The sequence below is a fragment of the Poecilia mexicana genome, unplaced genomic scaffold (assembly GCF_051168715.1).
Source record: "Poecilia mexicana isolate PSO_F unplaced genomic scaffold, ASM5116871v1 scaffold_23, whole genome shotgun sequence".
In the NCBI taxonomy this organism is placed as follows: Eukaryota; Metazoa; Chordata; class Actinopteri; order Cyprinodontiformes; family Poeciliidae; genus Poecilia; species Poecilia mexicana.
Genome location: NW_028263392.1, coordinates 19415419 through 19434299, shown reverse-complemented (window position 1 = coordinate 19434299; position 18881 = coordinate 19415419). Strand labels below are relative to the sequence as shown.

The window sequence follows — 18881 nt, the reverse complement described above, 5'->3', positions numbered from 1 at the left end:
AAGAGACTTCTTCTCTCCCGCTACCTGCTGTGGCTATCCTAGTACAGACCTGGTCTTCTTAATGAGCTCATCTAATCGGTTCCGATCAGCCAGCACACAACATCATACCAGATACCATCTTCTATGGTCCTTATTATTTTCTAAAAAAAAAAGTTCACCAGTGGTATATTGCAACCATATCCATTCTACCAACAGCTGTTGTGATATTACAGCTGGTAAACAAGGAACGGGTTCTTGTTACCAGCAAGGACCCGCTGGTAAACAAAGCAGCTTTGGAAACTGCTTTGGTTGAGTCTCCAAAGTAGACTCGACCTGCTTTGGAGTTTGAGGTCTTCTGAAGTGCTGGGGCACTCCTGAAGACCTTTTTTGACTTCCAGTCTCATCCCAATCAATAGCCTTAAACCAATCATGCAGGGTTTTCTTCAGTTTTGTGTGACCATTTTCTCTGATCTTTTACTACTGGTTGTCTCTGAACAAGGGGTTTATACAGTGAGCAGAGAAAATAAGAGTAGGCAGAGGTGATGAATCCCTGACAACAGCATAAAACAAATCCAACATTTTGCTTTCTACTGGCAGAGTAGCTGACAAACCGCTGAAATGATGGATATGTAGCAGAGTTAAAACCACTAAAACAAGTGGGATGTAGTGTCTATAGCTAAAAAGCAACTTTCATTACGTAAAATATACTACTGGAGAACTGCCTTCTTAGATATGGTCCAAAATATACAGCTAACAGCTATCTGTGCTGAAGAAACAATATTGCACAGTAGCACATCTACTGGACTGTACCATCTGTTGTTGACAGTACCAATATGTCTTCTTTTCTTTTGCCATCCCTCTTGAAATTCTCTGCACATATGCATAAGTTGGGCAGAGAGACTGCTTAAAGTCTATTGTTTTGCAGCCAAATGAAGTACATAATTCACCATTCTGATTCTGATGGCACTTGCAGTTGATCTCATTTTTCTGCCAAATATTTTACATTACTCACAATGTGATTGATATGATGGTTTAAATGGCTCCTTCTACCTCCCCTCTTTGCTCAGTATCATGGTGGGTCTAATGCTTTTTGCCCACATGCAGAAACACTCACGGAGAGATGGATGTAAAAGAGGATATTTATTGCAACAATACAAAATCAAACAAAGAAACAGGATCAGCGGGTCGGAGTCCAGGTGCGTCTGCACAGAAGGGAAGAGAGAGGTTAGATGGCTTCATAGGGGGTGGAAAAAGGAGATAACTAATGGCCGAGAGCTCTGTTCTTACTTGAAAAACAAACGGAGGATGACGGGTGGAGGTACGTGGTTCCAGATTGGGGAGAGAGCTGTCGTAGGCTGGCTGGAGATGGACCGGGCATAGGAGGGTGGGCAGGTCAGATATGTCACCACAGAGGAGCAGCAAAACAGACAGCAGAGGCATCACGGAAAGGTTTCTTTCAGGACCGGTGGACTAGAGGAAACCAACCCCAAGGGCCTTGAAGGATTCCTGAAGGAGATTCACAAGAATATGGTGAGAGCCTGAATAAACTCTGAGCAAAACACAAGAGATCTTCAGAACAAACACACTGAGGAGCTAGAGTACCAAAAACTGGCAAACACTCTGGCAAAGAAGTGTTGGCTGTCTGCTGCTCATATACTCCTCTGGATGATGATTCCTCTCAGGTGTGGATAGTTGAGAGCCTGCAGGCATGCCTCCCCAGCAGAGTGATCCAATGGCTCCCTCTGGTGGAGTGGCGAAGAACTGAAAAGGAAACCAAACTAATCCCCATAACCTGGAACCAACACTACCCGACCCTCAATGACCGCCACCTGGCGGTCCAGAAGAGCCAGGGGACTGGGAAGAATAGAAATCAAAAATAAGGGATGGATCCAAAAAAAAACGAGCCCAGCACCCATAAACGGTCCTCGGGACCATGACCCTCCCAGTCCACCAGGTATTGCCAACCCCGCCCACGCCTCCGAGAATCAACAATCCGGCGGACCGAGTAAGCCGGGTGACCATCAATGTCCAGGGTGGGAGAGGGCTCAGCCGTGGGGCACAAGGGAGTGGAATGGACCGGTTTAACCACGTGGGGTGGACACGAAGTCAAGATGGCAGTCGCAGATGAATCGCCGATGGGCCAACAATGCGCTCAATTTCATAAGGCCCAATGAAACGAGGGGATAACTTTTTGGACATTGATTTCAATGGGATGTCTCTTGTGGAAAGCCAAACCCTTTGACCAGGAACAAACGTAGGGGCAGCCCTCCTCTTACAATCAGCCCAACGACGATTTTGTTCAGCGGTGCGGCTAAGGGCTGCGATAGTCTTGTCCCAGATGACCTTACACCGTCGAATGTGGTGCTGGACGGAGGTGACTGAGATGTCCTTTTCGTCAGCCGGGAACAGTGGGGGTTGATAGCCTAAGGGGACCTCGAAAGGGGACAACCCAGTGGCAGAGGACACGTGAGAGTTATGCGCATACTCCACCCAGGGGAGGTAAGTGTTCCAGTCAGACGGATTGGTGGTGGTCAGACATCTGAGGGTGGCCTCCAACTCCTGGTTCATTCGTTTGACTTGACCATTAGACTGTGGGTGATAACCAGAGGTGAGTGACACCTTTGCTTCAAGAGCACAACAAAAATTTCTCCAAACTTGAACAGTGAACTGTGGCACTCGGTCAGAGAGGATGTCCAGAGGTATACCATGTAATCTAAACACATTCTTAGGGTAGGAGTTGAGTTGTTTGAAAAGCTGAAGGAAGTTTTCTCAAAACCACTAGATGGCAAGCTTTAGAAAATATATCAATGATAGTCAATATAGTGGTCATACCTTTGGAGACAGACAGTGCGGTGACGAAATCAATAGCAATATGCGACCAGGGCCGTTTGGGAGTAGGCAAGGGTTGAAGAAGTCCAGAAGGAGGCTGATGATGGGAGGACTTATTCCGAGCACAAATGGGACAGGCGGAGACATAATCTTTAACGTCCTTTTGGATGGACGGCCACCAAAACCTCAATTAACTAAAGCTACGGTTCGACTGATGCCTGGATGAGCAGAAAACTTCGAAGAATGTAACCAACTTAGGACAAGGGCACGAATAGCTGTGGGTACGTACATCTTGTTGGAGGGGCCGGACCCTGGATCAGGCTCAGACTGTTGTGCTTGTTTAACAAGATCTTCAATTTACCAGGTCACCGTAGCAACCAAACAACTAAGAGGTAGAATGGGGGCAGGCTCCTTCTCAGAGTCGTCTGGGGAGTAAAGTCTGGATAGGGCATCTGGCTTCACGTTACGGGATCCTGGGCGGAAAGAAATGGATAAGTTAAACCGAGAGAAGAATAATGACCAACGTGACTGACGAGGATTGAGTCTTCTAGCTGACTAGAGATAAGCTAGATTTTTATGGTCCGTCCAAACAACGATGGGGAGAACTGCGCCCTTGAGCCAATGTTGCTACTCCTCTAATGGTAATTTGATGGCAAGTAGTTCACGATCCCCAACATCATAATTTCTCTCTGCTGGGGATAGTCTGCGGGAGAAAAAGGCACATGGGTGAATCTTGTGATCACTTTCTGAGAGTTGAGAGAGAACGGCCCCTACTCCTGAATCTGAAGCATCCACCTCAACAATGAACTGTTTGGTGGGGTCAGGTTGGATGAGAACGGGCGCATTAGCAAAAAAGTACTTTAACCTGGAAAAGTCTTCATTAGCTGCAGGGGTCCAGCTGAATGGAGTCTTGGTTGAGGTTAGAGCAGTTAAGGGTAGGGCAGTTTGGCTATAATTACGAATAAATCGTCGGTAGAAATTGGTGAACCCAAGAAATCTTTGGAGTTGTTTTTGGGTAGTAGGAGTGGGCCGATCTAAAACTGCCTTGATTTTTTCCTCTGCTGGTCTGACCTGTCCACCCTCGAGGACGTAACCCAGGAAGGAGACTGATGGTTGGTGAAACTCACATTTCTCCACTTTCACAAACAACTTATTCCCCAGGAGGCGCTGCAACACTTGACTGACATGGTTCCTGTGCTCAAGTAGATTCTTAGAAAAAAATCAAAATGTCATCGAGATAAACAAACACATTAAGAAAGTCCCTTAGGACGTCATTCACGAGAGCCTGAAAGCACGCAGGTGCGTTAGTTAAACCGAAGGGCATAACTAAATACTCAAAGTGGCCTAATGGAGTCTTACAGGCAGTCTTCCACTCACCCCCTTCTCTGATGAGGAGTAAGTGATAGGCGTTTCTAAGATCTAGTTTAGTCAACACCTTGGCCCCTTGAACTGGCTCAAAGGCAGAGGAGAGGAGTGGCAGGGCATATTTGTTTTTAACTGTGATTTGGTTCAGCCCTCTGAAGTTGATGCAGGGTCTTAAAGATCCATCTTTCTTCCCTACAAAGAAAAAACCAGCCCCTAAAGGGGAGGAGGAATGGCGGATTATGCCAGCCGCTAATGACTCCTGTATGTATTTTTCCATGGTCTCCCTTTCAGGTTTGGAGATGTTGTAAAGTCGACTGTTGGGCAAAGGAGCCCCAGGTAGCAGATATAGCACAGTCATATGGTCTGTGGGGAGGCAGGGACGAGGCTTTAGATTTACTGAATACTTGAGCCAAGTCGTGATATTCAGCAGGGTCTGAAGAGAGATATGTATGGTGGGTCAGCTTCATAATTGTCTGCCGGTGGTGGGCCTGGCGGAACAGCAGAGCGGAGACAAGATGAATGGCAGGTTAATGACCATGAGTCAATGTGTCGATGAACCCCATTAATATTGGGGTTGTGCTGTTGCAACCATTCAAATCCTAAAATCAACAGGGAACTTCCAGTTGGAAAAACATAAAATGAGATGCACTCATTATGGTTGCCTAAGACGGTTAGTGGGATGGGTTGGGACTGGTGAGTAATCTGTGGCAGTATCTTGCCGTCAAGGGCTAAAACACGAAGGGGAGCAGGTCCAGCAGATGTCTTTATTCCCATCTGCTGGACAAAACATGAATCCAAAAGATTATGTTCACATCCCAAGTCTAGCAAGGCGGATACTGGAATGGATTTATTGTTAAGTAGTAGAGAAGCAGGTGACAGTAGACGAGGTGAATTTATGGTTATTTGATGGTCCGCCAAGCTCCCTTGCCTTTACTGGCGGACAATGGCTTTTAACAGCAGGGGACAGAGGGAGACAAAATGACCAGCTTCGCAACAGTAGAGGCACAACTTAGAACGCATTCTGCGCTGCCTCTCTTCTTGAGACAATTTTGTGTGTCCAATTTGCATGGGTTCGGGGCTGGATAAATTTAGTGAGGGCTCAGCCGGGATTGTGCGGCTAATGACTGGAAGAGGTCTGGATGGAGGATTTCTATTGCATCTTTCTTTAGTTCGGGCTCGAATCCTATTATCTAACCGTATGGACAATTTTATTAAGTCCTCCAAAGATTCGGGTTCATCTAATGTTGCTAATTCGTCCTTAATGGGATCGTTTAAAGCGTTTAGGAATGCACTTTTGAGCGCAACACTGTTCCATCCAGAAGCAGCCGCTTGAATGCGAAAATCAATCGAAAAATCAGCTACCGTCCGTTGTCCTTGTCTTATCTTTAACAGGTCTCGGGAACTGAGAGCCTTATCTGTATCCTGATTGAAAGTTTGTTTTAACTCAGTTATGAATTCCGAAAAAGTGCAATTGTAGTCGGGGGATGAAGAGAATTTAACCTCTGCCCAAACCAAAGCGCGGTCTGATAGGTGTGCAATAATGTATGAAATCTTAGCGGAGTCATGAATGAATCTATGGGGAGAGTGATTGAACTGAATTGTACATTGCATTAAGAAACCCCTGCATTTCTTTGGATCTCCGTCAAACCTGGGTGGATTGGGCAACAGACAGTCAGAAAACGCGGACTGGACTGGAGGATCAGGATCTGGAGTTGAAGGCTGGGAGGGTTCTCCGACAGGATCAGGAGTCTGTTGAAAATGTGAGCGGAGAAAATCGGTTAGTTCGGCCAGGCGACTTTTGGTTTCGGCTTGTCGGTTACCCAGTTCTTGTAAAGCGGCCTCATGCTTCGAATAGAAGATTGTTGTTGGTGGAGAGCTCTAAGGATTGTGTCTGCTGGGTCTTCAGTTTGGCCAGTGTTCTGTCATGATGGGTCCAATGCTTTTTGCCCACATGCAGAAACACTCACGGAGAGATGGATGTAAAAGAGGATATTTATTGCAACAATACAAAATCAAACAAAGAAACACGGCTAGGAGGATCAGCGGGTCGGAGTCCAGGTGCGTCTGCACAGAAGGGAAGAGAGAGGTTAGATGGTTTCACAGGGGGTGGAAAAAGGAGATAACTAATGGCCGAGAGCTCTGTTCTTACTTGAAAAACAAACTGAGGATGACGGGTGGAGGTACGTGGTTCCAGATTGGGGAGAGAGCTGACGTAGGCTGGCTGGAGATGGACCGGGCATAGGAGGGTGGGCAGGTCAGATATGTCACCACAGAGGAGCAGCAAAGCAGACAGCAGGGGCGTCACGGAAAGGTTTCTTTCAGGACCGGTGGACTAGAGGAAACCAACCCCAAGGGCCTTGAAGGATTCCTGAAGGAGATTGACAAGAATATGGTGAGAGCCTGAATAAACTCTGAGCAAAACACAAGAGATCTTTAGAACAAACCCACTGTGGAGCTAGAGTACCAAAAACTGGCAAACACTCTGGCAAAGAAGTGTTGGCTGTCTGCTGTTCATATACTCCTCTGGATGATGATTCCTCTCAGGTGTGGATAGTTGAGAGGGCCTCCAGGCATGCCCTCCCCAGCAGAGTGATCCAATGGCTCCCTCTGGTGGAGTGGCGAAGAACTGAAAAGGAAACCAAACTAATCCCCATAACCTGGAGCCCAACACTCAGACTCAGCATAAATGTTGCCTCCTTTTCAACTTGCATGAGCTTTGGGCTGTAGCCCCGATATAATTTAAACTTTTGAGATGCTAATCAGCTGCTCACAGCGACCAAAACCCCCCCCAAAAAAACAACTTTTTGTCTTTGTTAAAACCTGTCCAAAAGCTAAAAAGCTAAAATGTAATATACATATAACATATATATATGTTATATGTATATTACATATATATCTATTCAATCTATATGAACAGTTGTTCATATAGATTGAATAGAGGAAGAAATTATGAATGTACTGGCTCAATTCATAATTTGTATCAATATGATTTTTTTGCAAGTTACATTCATGAATGGAACAGAAATAATGGGAACATCCATTACAAACATAGCACCCAACTCTGATCAGGGTTAGAGATTCAGAATTAGATGTGCACAATGACTTTGTGAAGCTTACCCTGTAAAATATTTGGGTCACATTTAGTTGTCTACTGTTACGGTCACTGAGACTCTAGGGCTCTCTTCATGAGAGAGCCCTCTCTCTTTGTGTTTCTCTACCTGGCTGCCACAGGTGAAAGATGTTGGAGCTCGTCAGCCACCCCATGCCACCTCACCTTCATGCCAGTCTCCCCAGTCTGTATAAATAACAGTTAAATTGGACAAACAACTCCCTCTTTTTCTTCAGCACAGCAATAGCAATACTGTCTAAGAGCGAAGATGTCTTCTAACGGTTCCATCCGTTTGTGCCTGTCTTGTCAGACAGGGTACATTATGTCCTTTGACGGGCACCGGATCTGCGAGGGATGCCTGGGCCCCCGTCATGCCAATCTCACTCACACGCCTCAGCCCTTTTGCTGCTTCTGTGCTCTCCTCCTGCTGGAGGAGAGGAGGCGGAGACTAGCCTTTTTCAAGGCTGGTGCTAGGCGAGGCGACGGGCCCACCGAGTCAGGTTGCCGTTCGTGGGCCGATTCTGGTTACACTGAGAGGGGATCGAATGATTCCGCCGCCAGAGAGGACGGTGGAGAGGATGACAGCGAGAGCAGCATGCGGACCACAGCGCCTCACATATATGCACGCCCACTGTCAGAACGTTATTCAGTGGTGGCGTGCATGTTCCCTGGGGGTGGATAGATTAGCTGATCAACAAAGGTTGCACGCTGCAGTTTGGAGCCAGCCATCCGCTGTTCAGGGGAATCGTGAAGACGGTCTTATCTCTGGAGCAGAACGCCACTCTCAGTCAGAGCTGCATGAACTGATGGCAAAAGGTGTCATTTCCACGGTTCCCCAAGGAGAGGAAAACACAAGGTTTTATTCCTGCTATTTTCTGGTTCCCAAAAAAATGGGAGGAGTGAGACCCATTCTCAATCTGTCTCTGTTCAACAGTTCGATCAAGGGGAGGCCATTCCACATGCTGATGGTCAGATACGTATTGGAAAACGTTCACCAGGGTGACTGGTTCACCTCCATAGATTTAAAGGACATGTATTTCCACGTGCCCATCATCCTGAAACACTGGAAGAATCTGTGTTTCTTCTTCCAGGGGATCCAGTATCAATACAAGCGTCTGCCATTCGGTTACTCTCTCATCCCGCGCACGTTTTCCAGATGTGTGGAAACAGCGTGAGAGTCCTCTTTTATCTGGACGACCTACTTTTACTGGTTCAGTCCAGAGAGGAAGCTGCAATGCAGACCCAGAAGCTGACAACACATTTGATGAGCCTGGGGTTTTCCATCAACTGTGAAAAGAGTTCCATTATTCCATCCTAGATTATTGTTTGTCTGGGAGTGGAGTTGAACTCAGCAACAATGACAGCCCAATTAGCACAGCCAAGAGTCAACGGTCTATCAGCACTGCTCTGCCGTGTCAGACCTCGCAAAGTAGTGACTACTCTGTCAGTCATGCAGCTGCTGGGAATGATGTCAGCGGCTTACGTGGTGGTCCCGCTGGGTTTGTTGCACACGAGACGCCTCCAGAGATGGTTCACTCTCCTGCACATAGATCCTGTGCACCAGAAAAGGCGTATGATCTCTGTTCCTCCTTCATCTGATTGACAGAAATTTAGCTTTCAGCACTATTAAAACTTATGCTGTCGCTATTTCATCCTGCCTTGATTGTTTTGGTGACAGAACGGTCTTCAACCACCTGTTGATGAAACGGTTTCTGAGAGGTGTACGCAGACCTGTGTCGCGCCCACTTGCTCCTCCGTGGGATTTAACCCTGGTCCTACGCGCTCTGGTTGAAGCTCCATTCGAGTCTTTAGATCAGGCTCCACTTTTAAGTTCTTGTCTTTTAAAACTGCTCTGCTGTTGGCCCTTACCTCTGCAAAGAGAGTGAGCAATTTATCCGCTCTCTCCGTTGCTCCTTCTTGTCTCAGAATACAAGCCAATGACAGCTTGGCTGTGCTGTATCCCAACCCTGCTTTTACTCCTAAAAGCAAGCTCGTTCAGATCAAGGGAGATATTTTTGGAGGACTTTTACGCTCCTCCACATAACTCTGAGGAAGATGCTGCATCTCATCTTCTCTGCCCTGTGTGCGCGCTCTCATGTTATGTGGCACACATGTCTGCACTGCGTCGCTCTCAGCGTTTCCTCATGCATTACAGAGGTAACTCAGTGGGGCATCCTCTGTCCACTCAGCATCTTTCTCACTGGTTGTGTGAGGCCATCTCACAGACTTACACTTCCTCTGGAATGGATCCTCCAGAGAATCTAAGAGCTCATTCTAACAGAGGGATTTCATTCTCTACAGCTCTGCGTGGAGGAATGTCTGTGGAGGACATTTGTACGGCAGCTTCCTGGTCATCTCTGTGCTCAATTATTTGGTTTTACCTCTGTGACATTTCCACATTTTCTATGACCCATTCTATTCTCGGCGTTCTGACAGAATAATTCTTTCTGTTACATGTTGGTATTGTCTCAAACTTGCATGAATCACAGGGCGACATAACGTTTTTCAGTCACGATTCGTGTCTTCTGTTGTAATTGGTTAAACCTGCAAGGTTTTTCCTGTGTTGTGTCCGTTGCACACTGAATGGCCTTTTCTGCTGTATCATTATGCATAATTCACCTGATGTTTATTATCATTCTTTTATTTTTCCTGTGGGATTCTGTTATTGTTTAAGCATTTGAGAACAACATGGTTGTCCAAAATGCTGCATAATAAGTTACTTGCTCTATTAATTGTTATACTGTTGCAGTTCGTAACATTCGTTGTTCCTGTAAAGCAGCAGGTCTATTATCTCAACCTTTCTAACCAGAGGCTATTCTTCTCTGTAGCCTTCTGCTGTATGGGAGGCCGGGAGTGCATAATTACGCACTCTAGGCTGAGATTGTTTTTATTATGTGCGAGCAGATGCTTCATGGTAGTGGTCTGGATGGACTCAGTGAGGCATAGACTACATCCTGCTTCGCTGTTAACCCACTAGCAATAGCCTTAAAGGACAAAGCCTATACAAAATAGAACGTTGGTTACGTATTGTAACCCCAGACTCTGAGTATAGGCACAGCCCTTCAAGCTGTGGGCCTCACTGGTTCCTGAATAGCTGAAGGAAAAGGCTGTTAGGGAGCTGTTTGTCCGGTCTGATCATTATTTATACAGCCCAGTAGCTTGGCGTCGACTAAGCTTTTTCAGTGCTGCGCTGTGTGCGAGAGATAAACCCACTAGCGATAGCCTTAAAGGGCTGCTCCTATACTCATAGAATCTGGAGTTACAATACGTAACCAACATTTTAGAATTTGAACCTAAATGTGAGTTTATGAAAGATAAACTTACAGTAATAAGTTGTCTTAGCTTTTTATTAATTTTGTCAAACCTCCAAGAGTCGAATAAACTAGAGTTTTTAGGTTAGCACTTAAAAAACTGAAATAAGAAATAGACCAAAGTGGGAACTATTTCCCAGTGTGGTTAGCAGCATGTTTTTGTATCCTGCGTTGCACCGTGAGTGAGATAGAAGTGTCTTACATTGATCTGACGCTTGTGTGTGAAGGCAAATGTTCAAGATGTCAAGATGGCGCCGGTGTGTGTGGCTGCTCGTCTGTCATTCTCTCGTTTGATTAAGTTTGTACTGTTTCTGACCTGTGTCATCTACGAAACTGAGTCTCTGCTGGTGTATGATCGCAACACACTACTAGAGCTCCAACCTTTGGTCCAGGATATGATGTTATTTGATGTTGCTGGCCAACAATCCTTGCCCCCGCTTCTGTCGGAGATTCCGAGTCACCTTTTCCGGGTTCCTGCGCTGCTTTCACGGAGGAGACGTCGTCGTCGTCGCGGTAGACGAAGCGGCCGGCTGGTGAAGCTGAAATTTTATCTGACGCACTGTTCTCCTTTTACCCGATCATCGCATGGATCATTTTTAGGCTCTTGGGTGGAGTGTCTCCAAAACCTGAGACGGGTTTCCGGACCTGTCAAAGCCCATGATCCAGTTCCTGTCAGGATTGGCCTGGTAAACGCCAGGTCGCTTGCGAATAAAACTTTTATTCTTCGGGACTTTTTTAGTCACCAAAACCTGGATTTTCTGTGTGTGAGTGAGATGTGGCTGAGTGTTGGTGAGTCCAGTGCTCTATCTGAGCTTTTACCAGCGGACTGTTCTTATTTTAATTCACCACGGGCTTCGAGGAGAGGGGGAGGCACAGCGACTGTTTACAAACAGGACTACAAATGTAACCAGTGTTGTCCCCAGCTTTGAGTTTGTGGCATTTGAGACGAGACACGTAAACCCAGTTTTCTGTGCTGTCGTCTACCGGCCCCCCAAATATAATAAGGATTTTATAAGCGACTTCTTTGACTTTTTATCTGGGATTATAACTAACTATGAACATGTTCCTTATTGTTGGAGACTTCAATATACACGTGTGTTGTCCTGATAAACCTCTGGTAAAGGACTTTTTAAGCCTTCTGGACTCTTTTAATCTGGTGCAGGCCGTATCCAGCCCAACACATGAGCACGGACACACACTGGACCTGGTCATTTCCTGTGGTCTGCCTGTGACTAACCTGGAAATCTGTGACTCTGTGTTCTCGGATCACCTGCCTGTTTTATTCAGTGTCAGTTTGACACCTACTGCTGTTAAAACTCGCGCTGCTGTTCGGCGCTGTCGGATTATTAACCCTTCCACTGCCACTCAGTTCTCTACTGCTTTTCTTCAGCTCTGTGGATCATCTGACTTCCTCCACTCTGATACAGAAGAGCTCTGCTCCTGGTTCTATTCTTCCTCCCAAACCATCCTGGACTTGGTTGCTCCATTAAAAACCAGGCAGCCAAAGGTTAAACCTGAGCCTTGGTTTAATGACAGAACTCGTGCTGCAAGGAAGGAATGTCGCCGTGTTGAACGGAGGTGGAAAAAGGATAAATCGCAGGTTACTTTTCAGATTTTAAAAGACTGTTGGCGTCTCTACCAGAGCACGGTTAAAGAGGCAAAAAGGGAACATTTGGCAAATATCATTCTCTCAAACAGCCATAACCCACGTGTTTTATTGAACACAATTGACTCTGTGCTTAATATTCTACAGAATGCCCGTTTGGAAGCTTCTCCTGATGTGTGTGTGATGATTTTCTGCATTTTTTTATTGAAAAGATTGGTAGTACCAGGGCTCTTATCACAGCTCCTGACTCTGACCCCTCTGTTTTGGTCCCTTGCTCGGCTGCTTTCAATCAGTTTGAGCCTGTGACTGTCTCACTTTTAGAGGACGCGGTTGGCCATATTAAGCCATCAGGTTCCCCCCGTGATCCTGTCCCTCCACAATTTTTAAAGATATTTTATCTAGCATAGGGCAGCCTGTTCTTGCAATTATAAATCGCAGTCTGTCCTCAGGTGTGGTCCCTGCTAGTTTTAAACATGCAGTAGTGCAGCCACTGCTTAAAAAACCTGGCCTTGATCAAACTGTTCTGGCTAATTATTGGCCTATTTCGAAGCTGCCTTTTTTTTCTAAGGTTTTACAAAAACTTGTGTACTGTCAGCTGATAGTTTTTAGATGAGAATGGCATTCTGGAGGTTTTCCAGTCAGGTTTTAAAACTCTTCATAGCACAGAATCTGCTTTAATAAGAGTTTTTAATGACGTCCTTCTTGCATGTGATTCTGGTAACCATGATTTTACTTGATCTAACTGCTGCCTTTGATACAGTAGACCACCACATTTTAATATCGCGATTACATCACGTTGCAGGTATTGGTGGCACTGTTCTTAAATGGTACTGGTCTTACCTGGAGGAGAGAACAATTTCAGTCAAAATTAGTGACTCTGAATCATCTGCTGCTTCAATGCCTTATGGTGTCCCGCAGGGCTCAATTCTGGGCCCACTAATTTTCTCTCTTTATTTACTGCCTCTGGGTTCTGTCCTCAGGAAACATGGGATTTTGTTTCATTGTTACGCTGATGATTGTCAGATTTATTTGCCTCTGAAGCAAAAGGATGTACATTCTATCAAACATCTCCTGGCATGTCTAGGTAATATTAAAGCTTGGTTGGCCTTGAACTTTATAAATTTTAATGAAAACAGAACAGAGGTGATGGTGTTTGGACCCAGTGGCTCCTGTGAGTCCTCCTCTGTGGACCTGGGACCTTTGGAGGTATATTTTAACCTGTTATTACAGATCTTGGTTTTAAGGTGGACAGTGATTTTAAATTGGACAGCCAAATCAGAGCCGTGGTTAAGTCCAGCTTTTATCATTTAAGGCGATTGGCGTCAGTGAAATCTTTTCATTTTGAAACAGTGATCCATGCTTTTATTTCAACTCGATTGGATTACTGTAACGCACTTTATCTGGGAGTCAGTCAGTCGCTGCTCTCACGTCTGCAGCTGGTTCAGATGCTGCTGCACGACTTTTGACAGGAACTCGAAAGAGGGAACACGTGACCCCTGTCCTGGCCTCACTTCACTGGCTGCCTGTATATTTTAGGATTCATTTTAAAATTCTTATGTTTGTTTTTAAATCACTACATAATCTTGCCCCAGCTTACCTCTCTGAGCTTCTTCACCCCTACATACCTTGTCGGTCTCCCAGGTCAGCAGATCAGCTGCTCTTGGAGGTACCGAGATCCAGAAGGAAGCTCAGAGGGGACAGGGCTTTCTCTGTCATGGGCCCCAAATTATGGAACAACTTGCCTTTGCAAGTCAGAGAGGCCCCTTCACTGTCCACTTTTAAAGCTCGTCTTAAAACCCATCTATCTTACTTGGCTTTGAACTCCAGCAGGATCTAGTTTTAAATTGTGTTTGTTTTTAAACTGTAAATTTTTATTTTATGTTTTTTTATTGTTATGTTGTGTTTTGATGTACAGCACTTTGTATCAGCTGTGGTTGTTTTAAAGTGCTTTATAAATAAAGTTGGTATGGTATGGTATTATAATACAAGTCTTAGTTTGTAAAGCTTGAGGATAATGTCCTGATCACACTAAATGTTTTTCAACATAATTTATTGTGAGGTTTAATAAAATTCATTAACAAATCAGAAATTGTGTTTGTACAATTTGAAACGAGAATTTAAATAATTCTAAAGTAAAATAGTTATTATTAACTTGATATTGTCATGATCTCAGCCCCTCAGTTCCACCTTGACTGTGCTGATTGCTCCTTACCCTCACCTGTGCTGTGCCCTATTTAAACAGCTGCTCGTCACCAGCTCAGTGCGAGATCGTCTGTTGCTCCAGTCACAGCTTTCAAGCCTTGTCTCATGTTTCAAAGTTTTCTGGTTTTCTGATCCTGTCTGTTTTTTGACCACATATTTTGCCTTGTCCTTCGGCTGCTGGAGGAGTTCTGACCTACTGTTGATGAACCCTGCCTGACTCTGACCTTGCCTCAAGTTTTTCTGATTTCTGGATCTTCATTGCCTGTGGCCCTCCCTTGAATGAACCTGGATTGTTCTCTGACTCAGCCTCTGGTTGGTGGAATTTGTCCCTGTCGTCTGTTTGTCCCCTGAGCCCTCTAGTCCTCCCTTTGCCCATCCACCTTACCCCTCCCTGGCTGCATCCCCGACCCCAGTGGACCTCCCCCTTCCTGACCCACCAGCCTGACCACTCCCTGCTTAGCCCCTTACCTTTATTTTTGTAATAAAGACATTTTGTGAACCAACTCTGGTGTTGGCTGCGTTTTGGGTTCTGGCTGATTTCGCTTTTCGTTACAATTATGAGTGAAAATAATAGAGAAATGTGTGCTCTTTAACTAGGTGAGGGCAATTTTTTTCTTGCATATTGTGAAATAATTGGTTTAAATTGCAGCATTAAGTTAAAACTCACAATTCAAGATTAATGAACTTAAAAAACAATGTTTAGACAACTTGTCTCTTGTTTTTAAACCGACTTCATGAACTTTAATTTCTGAGTTAAAACCAATACAATTTTCTTGTTGGGCAGCAGGTGGACTTTCATTTTCATGTTAAACCGCTTTCAAATAGTTTTACGGTGTCTTTTTAGGATTAATTGAGCATATTTCAGTTTATGCTGAAATTATACATATTTCCAACATTTGTCAGATTAGCCATGAATTTTTTTTTAAAAACATTTTAAAAATAATAAACAAATTTGTGCAGGTGCAGAATAGAATCTGTATTAATGTAACCTGGTCTGCCAATGAGGTGGACAGCATGCTCATTAGTTCTCTTTCTGCGGTCAGTCTCCACATCTGCTCCCATCTGACCTTCCGTAACCGATCCAGGAGAAGTAAAATAACCCCTAAAAAAATGCAAAAACATACAGGATTATGTTACAGTTTCAAATAATGTGCTCCTGTAGTTCAAGCAAAAAGTGAACTTATGAACTAAATGAAAAAACTAAGTTGGGCAAAAGGGTGGGAACAAAAATGCATACACCTCAACCTATTGTTTATTCAGATCGATTAGAGCAGTGGTCCCCAACCTTTTTATTACCATGGACCGGTCAAGACTTGGAAAATTTTGCTGCAGCCCGGGGGGGCGGTGAACCGTCGGATAAGGCTTCTGCATGTTGGTGTTCCCGCTAAATCCTGAATATACCCAATTTGGGTTGTCTTGGCCTTTTTATCGCAGCCTGTGGGGTTTTCCCTGACTGGGAACGAGAATACAACCTGCTGAATGTGACAGGTAGCCAATCAGAAAGCGCGGTGACGTAAGAACAAAGGGCTGATATATTGCGCAACTGTGAGTCCGTTGGATATCAGAGATGATATGTGGAAATGTTTAATATGTGTAAAGGTCATTATTATATATGTTTATGTTTATTCAGTTAAAAATGTTAACTATGAAAAAACATAACTCACCTCCAAATCATAGTGCAGCAAACAGCTGTCTTTTATCCACCGCCTTTTCTTTTACGTCTTTTATCTCTTAAAATGACTCCACAAACTGTCACTATTGAACTACATCGTCATCCGTGTTTGGTTATTCTAAATTCCCGTATGCAATGTTGGGGGTTTTGTGGATTTTCTTCTGGAATCGGTTCGAGGGGTTTGTTGCTCCTGCCGTGTGGCTGAACACGAACCGATCAAACCTGTTGTACTTTTATCAGCTCTGTGGTCACAGAGATTTGGAGAATCGGCCGACAATTCTTAATTCTTGCCGTCTAAACCAGACTTAAGACTCACAAGCTCTACTCATCTCCTCTCGACCTCTGCCCAAACGCTCTCTGACTCTGGTCGCTATGGTAACGTTTACATATCCCTTCAAAATAAGATACAGATGCGCCACAAAAACGAGCTTTTTACTTTCGTGAAAATTTTAACTCACGATAAAGACTAAGGGAGCCCTGAGCTTGTTTCTCTGCAACCAGACGGTCCCATCAGGGAGTGATGGAGACAATGACACCCGAAGTGTTGCTTATATCCACAGCCTGCTTGGTCTCTACGTGGCGAAGCAGTTTGAAGCTTCATTGCCTCATTAGCAGCCGGTTGCCACATGTTATGCAGAGCAGCTTGTAATGTTTGACTCACCTACCAGTCCGGGATAAATCCATCCTCCTGTCTCTTCTCTGGGCCTTTTCCCCTTTGCAAAGAAACTTTCCAAAGACATCTGATCTGTTTCTCACTCATTTTGCTGCTTGTGGGCTCAGTGTTGGCGCGCAAGTAACTGAGAGAATTCGGTTAAAGGATTTTCAAAATAAAAGATCCTCCAGACTCAAATAATCCATAAAACGGAAATATTTAATTATTTCTTGCGCGGCCCGGTACCAATTGGTCCACGGACCGGGGGCTGGGGACCACTGGATTAGATCACTCAATTAGAGTCTTTCACTGGCTGAAATATTTTAGAACCATTAGGAAAATTAAGAGCTACATAAATCTAAGATTGAGAACAGGCGCTCAAGCTAGGGGTGCTTGAGCGCCTGCCCTTTTTGCTCCTTGCCCCCAAGTGCCCTTTTGGTCAAATTTTAATTTTTTTGTTTTTGGTATTATTATTATTTCAACGTAGCGAACATCCCAGATTACAGAACAGTTTTTGGTGAATGAAAAAAAAATGTTTTTGGTGAATAAAGTGGAGTAGACTTGCTTCTTGTCAGATGAAGGAAAACGTTGAAAGTATTGTTTCTGCTTCAGCACGGAGTAGCGGTTTAAGCAGAGAGGTAATGAAATACAACAGACACTGACAGGCCTCTGCGTCTGCCTTTCTCTGAAGAACTACTGAGTGGGAGGAGACAACCAGGTGAGGAAAAACTGTTCTTATCTATCGATTCAGTATTTTTATCATACAGACATTAGGTTGTTGTTGTTGTGCTATTAGCTAGCTGCTAGCTAACGACTTTGCTAGCAAAGCTAGATAAATAAAAAGCTTCTTCCCTGTGTACGAGGCAATATTCGCCCGTCCAAAACTTATCTCCATAATGGATATATGTCAGATCTTCTAATTTCCTTTGCTGCATAATGTACATTGCATTTATTCTAGTTTTAGGTAAACATGTCTTGAAAGAGAATAGCACTTAAATAATAATGCAACAAGGATATTCATTTAGAATTAAAAATAACACACCCTGAATTATCGTGTCATTGATGAAGGGGAAAAACTCAACCCAGACTTTAAGTTTAGGGTCTGGTTCGCAGAGTATGAAGTTACATTTGTTTCTCAATTATTCAGTGAAAAAAAAAACTAACCTGAGTTAAGTAAAATAAAATTGTAATCAAAACTTTTGGAATTGTAATGATTCCTTTTTAAAAAAGTTGTTTAAAAGACTTTTTTTAATTAAATAACTCATTTTTACCAAACACAAGCTTTTATTTGCACACATCAGAAATCTTTTTTTGTGATTTTAGATCCTGCCCACGATATCATGTGAGAATCACAAGCAAAACTTTGAGTCACAAACAAAAACTTAGAATAGCAAGAAAAGATTTCTGACATGAGCAAATCAGTTTGTTTTGCAAAAAAGAAAGGTAACTTCATGAGTCAAAAATATGTGATTTAAATAAAAAAAAATTAAGCAAAACTCAGCAGGTTTTTCATGGTGGCATGCATTAACAATTCAGTTTTTGCTTCTTTTTTTTTTTTTTTTTTCCATTTTTCTGCAGTTCCACGTTAAAGTATGATTCAGCTCTACTTTTCTGAATGGACCATCTTTATCTCCACTGCAGCAAACAGGCAGCTCTTTTTTATAGATTACAGTCACTAAAAGGTAGCATTGTGCCCTTGTTCATATTTTTAATAGTGTAATTCTGTAAAGACAATATGACTGGTGGTCCAGCTCTGATTTACATATCTTGCTAAATTGCGGGTTTGAATGTTGCAATACTTTCCTATAACAAAGTAGACATGCAGAAAGAAATTACTAATATCTTGCATATACATAGTGTTATGCTCTATATAGAGATGTTCGTTAGCTTTGATTGTATATTTCACAATTTTGTAATATATCATTGTTTATTAAACTCTGAAAGCTGTGTGGCTTTGTTAATATTCTGTCCTAGAATGTGGTCAGATGTGCCCTTTTTTTGTTGTTGAGCACCTGCCTCTTTAGTGGTCTCTGTACGGCCCTGAAGTCAGGTTTTACAAAGAGAGAGAGAAAAAGACGAGTGTCAATTTATAGCCCAGTCTTTCTCCAAGGGAGGTGGGTAAACTGTGTGAGATTATCATCCATTTAACATAATTA

General features: G+C 43.9%; 1 protein-coding gene and 1 long non-coding RNA gene across 2 annotated transcripts in view; both read right to left on the bottom strand.

The window, feature by feature from the left end:
- The window catches only part of large1 (LARGE xylosyl- and glucuronyltransferase 1), a 72658-nt gene that overhangs the window by 19755 nt on the left and 34022 nt on the right, over nucleotides 1–18881 (bottom strand). Inside the window, exon 7 of the mRNA XM_088003227.1 lies at nucleotides 15391–15503. Coding sequence (XP_087859353.1) covers nucleotides 15391–15503 — 113 coding nt within the window. The remainder of the gene's footprint in view (nucleotides 1–15390; nucleotides 15504–18881) is intronic.
- On the bottom strand, nucleotides 1100–3104 carry LOC106909790 (uncharacterized). The gene is made up of 3 exons (XR_001416169.2): nucleotides 1582–3104; nucleotides 1267–1485; nucleotides 1100–1181 (listed from the first exon to the last, which is right to left on the bottom strand). It is a non-coding gene; the product is annotated as an uncharacterized LOC106909790 (long non-coding RNA).